Genomic DNA, 13,101 nt, shown 5'->3' on the forward strand with positions numbered 1-13,101 from the left:
ACTTTATTTTTAGTAAACTCTGCTTACACAAACAATGTTCTCAATGCTCGTGTTCATGTGCAGAGAACCAGGTGATACTACAAGCAAAGTTTGTGTTTGTGTCGAGCCTTCTTAGTGTTTTAAAAATAGCGATTTTGATGCTAGCGTAAGAGTGCCCCTTGCACTGAGAAAATGAGCTTGACCCGAAAACGAAAATACAGTAAATCTTAAAAGTGCCTCTTTTGTCGTAATTATGCTTTTACACAAAGGTTTGACTCATAAGTTATACATTCACAAAAAAAGCCTAGGTTGCATTTTGGCAGGAGTTTTGCTTTAACACTTTCATGTTTGTATGTTGAAATAGAAGCTATAACCTACAGCTGTCTAGCTTAGCTAAGCATCAAGACTGGAAAAGGGTAAAACATTAGCCAGGCTCTATCCAAAGGTAGATAAATCTGCCTACTAGCACATCTAAAGCTCACTTATTAACACTTTATGTTTTATTTGCTTAACCCAATAACAAAAAAAAAGTATACAAAGGTTGCAGTGTTATGGGAGGTTATTTTGGTAGGCAACCAGCAGACCTCAGATGAAAACTGGATGTCAATAAAATGCTTTTATGCATATTACAATTTTATTGACTTACATTTGCCATTTACTGTCCGAATATGAAGGCAACCTTTCTCCTTTGATCTGATTAATCTTCTCTTGTCTTCTCTCCTCGCTTGTCGTCGATGTTCATTTCCATTAAGATGCAATATGTAAACATTTCAGTTGAAAACATTCAGAAAATTGAAAAATGTGACTTTATGATATCTGTGTTTGGCAGCATGCTAATCAGCTAGCCCAGAACCTCTTGTGTGAACACGAATACTCTCCTCACAAACCCTGCAAAATGGTGCGTCTGATTAATATGATTCAATCTCTTTAGACCAGTAAAAACTTTTAAGTCTAGAATTGCCACACAATTTTAGTAATAAATCCCCATTCGAGTTAGCAGGATGCTAAACCAGGAGCTAGCCTTCTCGGTCGGCAGAAGTCTCTTGTGCACACGCTCTATGGGCCCCACAACACGGAAGATCCAGATCATTTTTATACCTGGGAAGTCGAGCATTTTTGGCTGCTTGCACCACTGAGCAACTTTCATTGGAATGAGCAGCCTCCAGTACTTATCCATGATCAACGAGACCATAGATTTATAAAGAAGAACTCGATTCCAGATGCAAATTTGGAGTCCATTCAAACCAATGAGAATTACTCGCCTTGTTCATATGGCAAAAAATGTTTCTGTCTTCCCATGTTTACTTCCTGGTTATGCAGCTTATGGAATATGCGCAGTAGAGTGTCACTCCGCCCACAGACTTTACATTCCGATGACGTCATAGATTTTCAAACCGCTTTTCTCAGCTTATCGGAAATTTAAAAATACAAAATCTCCACGGATCAATAAATAGATAGTCATAATCAACTTTGTTTGTCTGCAGGGAAAATGATTTTTGGGCCGCATGGGAATTTTCTTTGCTGAAATACAGCAAGTGGCCACAATGCCGGATTGGAAGCAAAACTGCATTATACGTGCATGTGCTAATGAGCTAACGGTAGCTACAGCTGGCAGGAGCTAGCGTTGGTGACATGCTGCCCCTTTTTGTTGTAGTAATCGAACAGGTGGCCAATTAATACATATTGCACCTTCAATTATTTTCTGTCACTTGGGAAATGGCCCTGAAATGTCTGCTCTATGGTGGATTTCCCCTTTAAATAGCCCAACAAACAGCTAATCTATCTCTGAACCACATGCAAAAATTCACCCACATCACATTTACAGTCAACTTCTTCAGCCGCCTGAGCTTAAGTCTGTTGTTTTACATAGTCCTACAATAAAATATTTTCTTTATTTTCTATCGTTTGTGTCCTCATTCCTCTTTCTTGCTGTGTGTGTGTGTGTGTGTGTGTGCGTGCGTGTGTGCGTGCGTGCGTGCGCGCCTGTGTGTGATATCCTATAGTCATGCAGGCCAGCAGCAGGGATCACAGCTCAGCAGCAGAGGTCAATTTGTTGTGTGTGTTTTCCAGGAAGGCTGTGTACTCAGAAAGCCTACAGCTCTGCTGCTTTCAGACCTCACGGGAAAGACGGGTGATGCGAACAGTTTTCTCAGAAACGCGGTTCAGGGCTGAATGGCAGCTTTCAAGTGGTCATTATCTTTGCACATGGGAACTGTGGGGAGGGTGATGATGATGAACCTTGACTTTGCGAAGACACACTGACTTCTGGCACTACCAATTCAGCTCATTTCCAGGAAAACAAGTCAACCACGCAGGTAATTTTCTTCAGGATCATGTAACTAGAAAAATCAAAGGCTGACGAGTTATTGTTCAGAGGATGGCGGGGAACCTGCCGAGAGAGAGGGAGGCTTATAAGGGAATACATATAGGGATATCGTATTAAATATTACTGTTTCACGTCTCAACTAAATGATCCTTACGCATATGCCTGTGTGCTGAAAGTGATCTATAAGCTTTTATGTAAAGTCAGACACCGCAGTGTTTTAATGTTGAAGCTATACACGCGTTCAATAGTATGATTCAGATATTTAATGGTTGAGAAAAGCCGCATTTCGACTGCACGCAAATGCAGCATTAAACGCATTATAACCAGCAGCTGCATCAAGACAGACAGATGGAACACTGACACAACAGGAAGGACGGCTGCGCTCCTCCAAAATAAAGAGATGAAGAGCTGCGGCTGTTCAGAAATCAGAGAAGTACATAAGTATTTTCTGAGGGAGAAATGTGGTACATAACATTTGATCCTTCTAGAAATGTATACATGACAATGTATAAATGTAGACATGTAAGATGTGTGCCTTGTGTTGGGGAAGAAATATGATCTTTCCAGGACATGATGTCTCCAAACATACGTGTCTTGTACAGACGTTAAAGTATGGATAATGATAGTGATTCTCATAGTCTCTGCAACCTAGATACGCAAAGCTACTGTATATGTCTACAGAACAGATATCTGACGAACCAAGCCAAGGCTAAACTAACTGTTCACGTAAACCTCATAAAGAGGCCTTCGTATATCTATGTTAGCAGACTTAGTGTCTCTGACCTATTTTACCTCTTAGTCTTCTGGCTAGAGGGCAGAAACTCTGTCATCAAATCAAATCAAGTCATCATAAATAACCAAAATAAAACCAAAATCTATTTGTCAGGGACATATTCTGATGGCAGGCTGCACGCTTAATATCTAATGATAAAACATGTTCTCCTAACTTTTTATAACTCAATGGCAGCTGCTGTAAAATTAAATGTATTTTGTTACTTTCCACCTCTGTAAACAGATAACCATGTATGAAAGCACTGCCTCCTGAAGCTGTAAGATATCATTTGGACACTTGAGAAGGCTCGGGAGGATTATTAGACAGACGTGATGTTGTGTTGCTCCTCCAAGATCTTGTTTTATAAACCATCTTAACGTAAGCCATCGGTGTCTCTGAGTCTTCTTCATCTCTCCTGAACGGTCAAGTGAGTAGAAATTCCACAACACCTTGTGCATGATAACTACAGTGTAGATAATACGGAGTTAACACTGCAATAGGAGATGATGGAAATGACAAAGGTTTACTGTACAAGTGAATGCGACAAACAACATATAGAATATGGCACAATAACATCTTTTAAATATTACCCAAAAAGTGTGCTGTTGTGAAGCTTTGTTTAGTTAGATTATCGTCAAACACCAACTGTTGAGTCTTTTTTTTTTATTTTTCAAGATGTGATTTAAGATAAGGTAAAAGATAAGATGGGACTTTGTTGATCCCTCACTGGATAAATTCACCTGTTACAGCAGTGGTTGAGTGATAGATTAAAAAATTAAAAACAGGCCAAAGCAAGATAAAACAAGATATACAATAATACAATAGAATTAAAGAATTAAATGATTACTACTAATGAAAAAATAATAAAGACATACACTCCATTCAAACAAATGACCAAAAAAGACAATCGCACTGTACCCATTAAAAAGTCTAAACAGATACTGAAGAGATATGGATGTGATATTTGCTAATGATATTGATATCATCCTGTTGTATTTGATGGTTTTAAGAGCATTTAGTCAGTGAAGAAACACTTATACATACATACTAAAGCTCTACATATTAAATCACCAGAGAAATCTGGACCCTGAAGTACTTTTAAGGCACAAAGTTTGACCTTCTCTTCACAAAGTGGCCTACTCGGATCTTATTTTGAAAGGAGTGCAGGAAGTGGCGCGTGTGGCCGCTGTGTGTTGACGGGGCGCAGTGAGGCTGCAGGCAGCAGCTTGTCTGTCACTGCGGGCGCTGAAACACAAAACCTTTCTTGGAAACAGATTCCGGGAAGCTCAGTCAGTCAGTCGGACTGAACCGAGCTGTTTTCTCTGAGCAGTTTACTGAATAAAGAGCTCCGGTCAGGCTCACAGCTCCGCTCGCTGCAGGTGAATCACGGAGATTTCTTCTTCTTTTATTATTATATTATTATCACCACAAGACACAGAGTTAGAAGAAAATGTTTCAACCATGGTAATTACTGATTCACTGTGAGAGACTGCTTGATTATTTCATGGACTGTTCTTTGGTGGAGATCCTTATGATTGTCCTCGCTTTAAGGTAAGAATTACAGAAATATATGTTTAGCTATTGTTTCATAGAACTAAACTTTATGGATTTTTTAAAAAAAAAGCCAGAATGAATATAAGACAGTGAGCCTGGGCCTCCTTCTGGTTAAATCTGTAAATGTCTTTATTTATAGTCTAAGTTTCAGGTTGTTACTTCTAAATTGGCTCCTAAACAGGAGTGGTTGAACTCCATGTTTGCTGCTTGCCTTGTTATTTTGAGTTGAATTGCTCTTTTCTAGTATTATTCTAATTAATGATTTTTGTCCCAGGCTTATCTTATCCATATTTTTTAATTCTTTGTTGTATATAATGTAATATACCTGTCATACAATATAATGTAGTTTTATTTTTTCATTATATACAGTGTATTTTTCCAGGGATAGTGCATTTGTTAGCTTTGCTAGTTTTTGTCTGTTGTTTTTAGTCTGTAGCCTGAAATCAAGTGAGTGTTGAGTTTCAAACAGCAATTATGATGGAAAACATTTAGATTTAGGGCATTTAGCAGACGCTTTAGTGGCTACTGATTATTGTTGTCACTTACAGTACAGAAGATGTGGGCAGCATAGAAAGAAGAGCAAGTTACAGTGCAACTAAGGAAAAACAGATACGACATAAAGCCAAACACAAGCAAACACAGATAAAACATTTGATGGTTTCCAGATTAGAGCAACAATAATCAGTAGCCACAAGAGCACATAAATATACTCCAAGAGTCGATGGCACACTAACATTAACTTGTTGTAAAAGTATAGATTTGAAAAAAAAAAAACAATTCACAGCGCCTCCGTCCTATTACAGTTGAAAGTGATGCAACAACTAAACAAATGAACATCTAACCATCTGGAGAGAGCTGTTCACATTTTTAGTGTTATAGTTACACTTTATAATGTACCTTACCTTTACCTTTATTAATAAATGGCACATTTATAGTATTTATATTTTTTCACTGTTAACAAATAATGAAATATTCTATAAACCATTTATCAAGCAACTATTGAGGTTTATACACATCAGTTGCAACTTTATAATGACCATCCAAATAATAAATAAACATCAGCTGCGACATTACAGCAAACACTTGCTTAATGAATGATTTATAAAGCATTTTAATTTTTTTTTTTAACTGTGAATTAACCATCGAGTTTAATTAACTATAACTTTACTGTTTATTGATGATGACCATTATAAGATGTTAGATTTATTAATTTTTTTTACTGACACGTTTTCTTGTTTGTCTGTTTCGTGGCATTGTTGGTTTCGAAGGCTGCTTGTTTACGTGTAAGTCTGTTTTCGGGACAACATCGTCAGTAATTGTGACGCAATCTCAAATAAAATTGTGCAACCAACTCATTTACCAGACATTTTGTGTCTTGTTATGTTGTCAGCATGTTAACTTCTGTGTCATCTCTTGTTATTTCATTGTCTCAATATTTTGCATTTGTTTCACCTGTTGTTATTTTATTATCTGGGTCATGTTGATGCTCCTTGTAGCTGTGGCTACTTGTTGTTTGGAGGCCTCATGACAGCCTACTACGCGAAACGTGTTGGATTTTTTTAATGGTTTAGCTACTAAAGGTTTATTTGATATATTCCTCCTCATTTCGATACATGTTCTTGTTTGGATTGCCTTCACCATCATTTAAGATGAAATATTGTATTACTTAGAGCAGTTTACAATATAACCCTGCACCTAGCATGTAAACGAATACTTCATTGATGCTCTAATGTTATTATTATGTCAACAGGGCTGCTGTCGGTCAGACATGGTTGCCCGAACAGTAACCATTTTCCATCATGAAGGAGGTCCGTGCTGTCCACATCCCTCTCCTCCACCCTGGGACCCAGCAGAGGACCTCCGCTGCATCACCACCACCTTCCAGTATCTCCAGACCTCAGGTACATCAGCAGGACTCACTGATTTTGACTGTAAATACAAAATCTGACTGTCTGTGTTGACTCCATCTTATGTATGAATCATTTATTTCATATGGTAGACATTTAGAGAGGGCTGATGTTGCACTGCATGAAAGATTCGGAGTGATATGAAAAAAAAAACTGATATCCAAACCATCTGGTCTGGTTGCAGGCTGGTACTGGGGATCCATCTCAGCCAGTGAAGCTAGGGAGGCTCTGCTGAAAAAGTCTGAAGGCACGTTTCTGATGCGTGACAGCAGTCACCCTCAGTACATGCTGGCCCTGTCTGTGAAGACCCGCAGTGGGCCGACCAGCGTACGCATCGAGTACAGCAAGGGCTCCTTCTGGCTGGACTCCATTTCCCCTGGCCTGCCTCAACTGCAGTCCTTCCCGGATGTTCTCAGCCTCATACAGCACTACATGGGCTTGGGCCACACGCCGCAGGGTCAGGCGTCCAATGACATCCAGCCCAAAACCAAGCCCGACCCTGCCAAGCTCTCGTCGAAAGACAGCAGCGTGCCTCTGAAGCTGATGCAGCCCCTGCACAAACCAGAGGCCTTCCCCTCTTTGCAGCACCTGGCGCGCCTCACCATCAACAGACACACCAGATGCCCCGAGCAGCTGCCACTCCCAAAGCCTCTGCTGCGCTACCTGCAGGACTACCCTTTTCACATATGAGGGTCTCTGTGGTTCTGGTGCAGGACACAGGGGCAGGGTCACACTCCATGAACATACACTACGAATCTGGGACAGTGTGACGCCCCAGGCCACAGATGAGCCCAGCAGGAGAATACTGAAATCCTCAAATGTACGTCACTACTGGAGAATGAGCTCAGTCTCACTACAGAGCTACTGTTGTTCTCTGGAATAACGTTTTTTTTTTAATTATTGTTATTATTTTTATATGTGTGTTTGAGCCGCAGTAAAGCCGTTTTATTTCCATGATGCCAACGTGAGTTTTTCCCCCCTCCTTTGCTCCATTTCAAACCAGTAATAAGGTTATTTGCATGTCTGAGCCCAGCGGTCCCACAACACAGCCTAAACATTAGGAATCATTTTTGGTTTCCATCTTATGAGCTCCATTTTTATGTACTCATTGTGAAGGCAAAGAGTGTCCAACAAAGCAATGTTTATGAAATCAGTGAAGCTGATGAAAACGTGGCCGGGCCAGCAGTGATCTCAACTAACAACTTTTTGGCACCACAACATCTCTTAAATATGTACTTGCGTTCTGTTTTTCAGTGCTGTGGCTATCTTGACGCAGCATGTGTGTTCTTATAATTATTTTTGGATGATGACTCTCTTCTTCTTCTTCCTGCACGTCAGGTTTTTTATTGATCAAATCCAATCGCAGTGTAAATAAGAATCTAAACAGTTGAGGGTAACATCGATAACCCATGAGGTAACCATGTTATGAGTGCGAGGGATGGAGCACAGTGTGTATTTTGTATTTCATTTCTGTGCAGGATCCTTTTTAAAAATCAGATATCTTCCATTTGAAGAGGTAAAACACACCCTGTCACAAATGTATCACCATCACGGACACCAACGGCCGTTCGTAGAAAACTGTTGTGAGCTATTAAAGAACATCTGTTTACAAACTGGTTTTATTCCCAGAAGAGTCACACATGCCTGTGGATTTTCAAAGAAATAAACCTCAAAAATGTTTTTTTTCTCTTCCCCCCCAAAGTGCTTTTATTTTTTCACAGCTGAATGACTGCCCACGTGAAACATGCAGATGAATGTGAGGTATTAGTATTGCTGTTTTCATGGAAACACGCCTGAGTTGATTCCAGGAGGTGGAACTGAGCAGTGCTGAGAAAACCTCTTATCAGGATTAGAGTAAAGAGCTGCAGTTATTAATACACTGCTGCCACAAGTGAGAACAGGCTATCTCTCTCTCTCTCTTTCTCTCTCTCTCTCTCTCTTTCTCTCTTTCTCTCTCTCTCCGTCTGTGTGTGTGTGTGTTTCAGCATCAACCTGTCTGTCTGAGATGTTAAAGTCATGTTTCTGTCCAGATTCTTCAAAACACTTCCCATTAGTGCAGTATAGGCATCATTACATTGTTTTTGTGCCGGCTGATGGATGGTTCATTCGTTTGATTATAATCACATGTTTATAATGTCTCTCATGCAGATTTAACGCAGCATTAGAATAAATGCATATGTCCGCTTCACACCACATACTCACAGTAGTGGACGAGGTGCTCAGATCGTGTACGTTAACGTAGCAACGCCACAGTGTAAAGTCTGTAAAGTGCTTAAGGTATTAAACCCTAAAGGTCTCGTAATCCAACTGATCCTTCCAGAGTGTTACATTATTATTCTATTGGATTACTTAATTAGAATTACAACTGCACAGGAGCATATGTTTTCCCCCCATTAGTGTTTGTGTGTTTGTTTGTTTGTTTGTTTAGTGTCTGGTTGGTCAGTTTGTCAGCGTGATCAAAATTACTCAGTGAATTTCCAAGAAATATAAAAGGAGGATTTCAGTGCCCTCGGGGGAATAATTCATGAAATCAGGCATATTAAGTAAACTGGGTACTATTAGTGAGTAGATTTTGATCATGTGAGTTTAAATCATTGTTAAGCAGTTATGGGTGGTTTAACATTTTGAGTAATGCAGGCCTGTCAAGTTTAATATTGGATTATGGCTTTACTGAATCAAAGGGGGCTGTTGGGCCTTGGCGGAGGTATTCATTCTAATTCTTATTATCGATGCATAAAAGTGTAAACAGCATTTCAATGTGCTCATGATGAGCCTAATTTGAACTTCTTACATACTTCTAGGTAGTAGAGCAACATTTTTTAGATCGGTATACATTTAAAATCGAAATCTGAAAAGTAACTTCAGTGTACTGCTAAAATAAATGTAATGAAGTTAAAATGTACTTTTTTTTCCTCAGAAATATGGAGTAGTAATTGCTTAAAATGGAAGGTATCTCACATGGCTGGATTACTAATTGAACAAACGGGGAAGGTCCTCTGGGATAAGGGCCCAACAAGCCCCAGATTCACTGCACCTCAGCTGGGTTATTGTAATTTTAATAGCTAGACAATTTGTACTACAACAGTTAAGGATCATCCAAGGTGCACCCTCTTTCTTAGAACTATGACAACTTGCCCTACTGAAACACAATATCCACTGATAACTAAATCAGATTAAACTTGAGACCCTGTGACAAAAGTTTTAAGATATATTTTTTAACAATTTAGCTGCGATAGGCCTTTTGACATTAGAATAGAATTACTTTAATGATCCCAGACTGGGAAATTATTTTGTTACATCAGTAGTGGGTCAGCAAATAAAACACTTAAAACACATAAATAGAATCCAATATATACATAGTGTATATATACAGTGCACAGTGTGCTATAAACAATAATAATATATACAACAAAACAAAATATGCAAAATATACTATAACAATAATAATATATACAACAAAACAGTAGAGAGACCAGAGTTCTCTGTCAGGCAGAGGTGAGAGAGTTATTATATAAAGTGATGGATTGTGGCAGGAAAGATTTCCTGTATCTGTTGCTTCGACAGCGAAGCTGAAGCAGTCTTCCGGAGAAGGTGCTCCGCTGTCTGACCAGTGTGAGTTGGAGAGGGTGGAGAGGATTATCCATGATGGATAACAGTTTTTTCAGTGTCCTCCTCTCCACCACAGCCTCCAGAGTGTCCTGTTTGCAGCCAATCACAGAGCCAGCCTTCCATTACAGTACATTTTTTTTACAGTAGGAAAAGTATAAAGTATAAATAATACAATCAGTGATTGCTGAATTGCATCTAGCTGCTTCAGGGCCAAGGCCCTTTAAGGGCATCCTGCTTCACACCACTAGCGTCACACTTTCATGACTCAGTTGAAAAACTTGGATTCAAAATTTTTAGTCGCACCTGTGCTGTGAAAAAGATAAAAACAAATATTCTTTGTGCTTCAAGTCATCAAATTACCAATCAGTAATCCGCAATTCACCAGGAAAAATACTCAATCTTAAAAAGAAAACAACCAGTTGCCATATATAGTATAATTCTAGGAATAACGTATACTGCTCAGAGATGGGGGAGGGAAAGGGCATCAGATCATTTTTGCCCTGGAGCATAAAGGCCAGTTATTTTCACCAAGCAACTTTTGAATTGTTCCAAAGTGCAGTAAATTTTACCTTCCAGAATATAATACAATAGAATAGATGTTTATTGTCATAGTTTCAAGAACAACAAAACACAGATAGCAGCTCTTTGTTTGACAAATAAATATAAAATATAAACCAGTATGAAAAATAGATAAGAATTGAAAAACTGTATACAACTATTGTAAAATATACACAAGAAGATAAATAGACACAAGTGCTGCATATGGGCCAATAAACTGTAATTTACAGCAGCTGCTACCATGTGCTGCACACTGTGTTGTTTATATAAGAGGGGCTATAATTATCTGAGACCAAACAAGACAAAACATGTAAACATTAAAATTTTGTGCAATATATGGAGGACTGAAACTGCTGAATTCAGAAATAAATAAAGAAATATATAAATGGCTCCATAAAGAAATTAATATGCCATTATACGAACTGATGTCAACAAACCAATAGGTGAAATTTTGACTCCATGATACAATTTGAGTGACAGCCCCTTTATCTACATAATGAAGCAGGTTTTTCAAACCCCATGTGATGCAACTTGGACACAACTTCAGTGATGAATCCAGGGTCACACAGTATTTTGGGTCTTTGATCTTCAGACACCCTCACCTGGGCGACCCAGACCACCCAGGGGTGATCAGTCCCCGACTTGTGTCCAAGTAGGGCACTACAACATATATCGCCCCTCTTGATCCACAGCCACCTTAATGCTTTTCCAGCTGTATTGATGGTGTTTTTGGTGGTTCTTCTCTCCTGCAACCCTCTGATTCTAAGGAGGCTGAGTGCCCGGTGCAGAGACTGTCCTACAAAGCTCCAACAACCAACCTCAGTGGGCTCAGGGGCCTCCACCCACTCACTCCACCCGCTCCCTCCATCCACTCCCTCTGCACTCCTCTGCGAGCTCAAGAGCAGAAACAAATTCACAAAAAGAGAAACAGATATAGAGACTGAAATAATTACATGAATCAATAAATAGATGTGAAAATGTATAAATTAAAAAAGAAATACAAAAAAGAAAATTCAATGAGAAAGTAAATATGTATGTAATATATTTTAACAATCCATTTATTAAAAGCAGTAATATGTATTTATGTCACATTTCATACATATTAATTAATTGATACTTGTAATTTTAATAAAAACAAGTATACATGGCATATATATTAATTTCTTAATATCTTAAGTCCTCCATGGAAAGACAGGAATTATATATTATATTATTTTTATTTTATTTATTTATTTATATGCACAATGATAAAACAAGAATTCTGTTTAATAATACAAAGACAAATAATTGTGCAGGAGAGGAAAAGAAACCCAAAGGGCTTATATAAGATCCTCCCCCTCAATACAAAATCACTAAAACAGATCAATCAATAGAAAAAGAAAAGAAAAGAAAAAGAAAAAAGGGGAAAACAAACAAACAAAAATAAACAAAAACAAAAACACAATAAACAACAAACAGAAAATATCCATAAAATTGCAGATTCATTTAAATTAAAACCCAATGATGTAAAGACGTGACTAGGTCTGTAGGTATTGTTTGAACTTGGTTTTAAATGTATTTATAGAGAAACTAGATTCTAAAAAATGTTTTATATCATTCCACAGCACTGCACCTTGATAGACAAATGAGAATTTAGCAACAGAGGTCCTACAGAAAGGAATATGTAAATCATTCTTTCTTCTTGTAGAATGTGTATGATAATGTGAGTTAAACTCAAAATAGCTTGGAAAAAAATTAGGTAGAGATGCAGGAAGGCAGATTACTTTATACATAAGAACCCCTGTTTGGTACTTGTTCACCTCATAAATTGTAAGAAGTTGTAATTGTTTAAATAGTGGTTTTGTTGGGGCTAGATAAGAAGAGTTGGTGGCAATTCTTACAAAGGATTTCTGACATCTATGAATTGCTTGTACATAAGAAGAGTAGGTGCTGGCCCAAATTATATTGCAGTATGATATATGAGAATAGATTAAACTGTAATACAAGGTTAGAAGTGTACTTTTTTTCAAATGTTGTTTTACCCTTTTTATAATGCCTAAAGATTTTGAAACCTTTTTACAAACAAATTCACAATGATTCTTAAAGCAAAGTTTTTCATCAATGTAGATGCCCAAGAACTTCGCTGATGAAACTTGTGCAAGTACACTATCATTGATATAGATTTTAGCTTTATCTGCATTGTAATTCTTGTTTTTATTTCTGAAAAAAAAAAAAAAAAACAAGAATTACAATGCAGATAAAGCTAAAATAGCTAATATTATATTATATTGATATAACCATTACTAATAAGAATACAAATAATAATGATGATAAACATGATTACAATAAGCATGATAATAAAAACGATAAGACTTCCTCACATTGATAGACTATAATATTGAATGCTGGTCTGATGT

At 37.9% G+C, this 13,101-nt stretch overlaps 1 protein-coding gene across 4 annotated transcripts; it reads left to right on the forward strand.

The window, feature by feature from the left end:
* Nucleotides 1–1,990: 1,990 nt before the first annotated feature.
* On the forward strand, nt 1,991–8,227 carry cishb (cytokine inducible SH2-containing protein b). 4 transcript variants are annotated; one of them, XM_030419402.1, is made up of 4 exons: nt 1,991–2,294; nt 3,321–3,504; nt 6,382–6,532; nt 6,723–8,227. In XM_030419402.1, exons 3-4 carry the CDS (start codon nt 6,400–6,402, stop codon nt 7,226–7,228), a joined length of 639 nt encoding a protein of 212 aa, XP_030275262.1. In that variant the 5' UTR covers nt 1,991–2,294; nt 3,321–3,504; nt 6,382–6,399; the 3' UTR covers nt 7,229–8,227. The 4 variants fall into 4 exon arrangements, with proteins under 4 accessions (XP_030275262.1, XP_030275261.1, XP_030275263.1 ...); XM_030419401.1 differs by lacking the exon at nt 3,321–3,504; XM_030419403.1 differs by lacking the exons at nt 1,991–2,294; nt 3,321–3,504 and adding an exon at nt 3,854–4,456.
* Nucleotides 8,228–13,101: the final 4,874 nt, after the last annotated feature.

This window comes from Sparus aurata, chromosome 6 (genome assembly GCF_900880675.1).
Source record: "Sparus aurata chromosome 6, fSpaAur1.1, whole genome shotgun sequence".
NCBI lineage: Eukaryota > Metazoa > Chordata > Actinopteri > Spariformes > Sparidae > Sparus > Sparus aurata.

Coding starts and splice junctions, on each gene's coding strand:
- cishb (XM_030419402.1), top strand. CDS start 6,400: ATGGTTGCCCGAACAGTAACCATTTTCCATCATGAAGGAGGTCCGTGC. Junction 6,533..6,722: donor CCAGTATCTCCAGACCTCAG/GTACATCAGCAG, acceptor GTCTGGTTGCAG/GCTGGTACTGGGGATCCATC.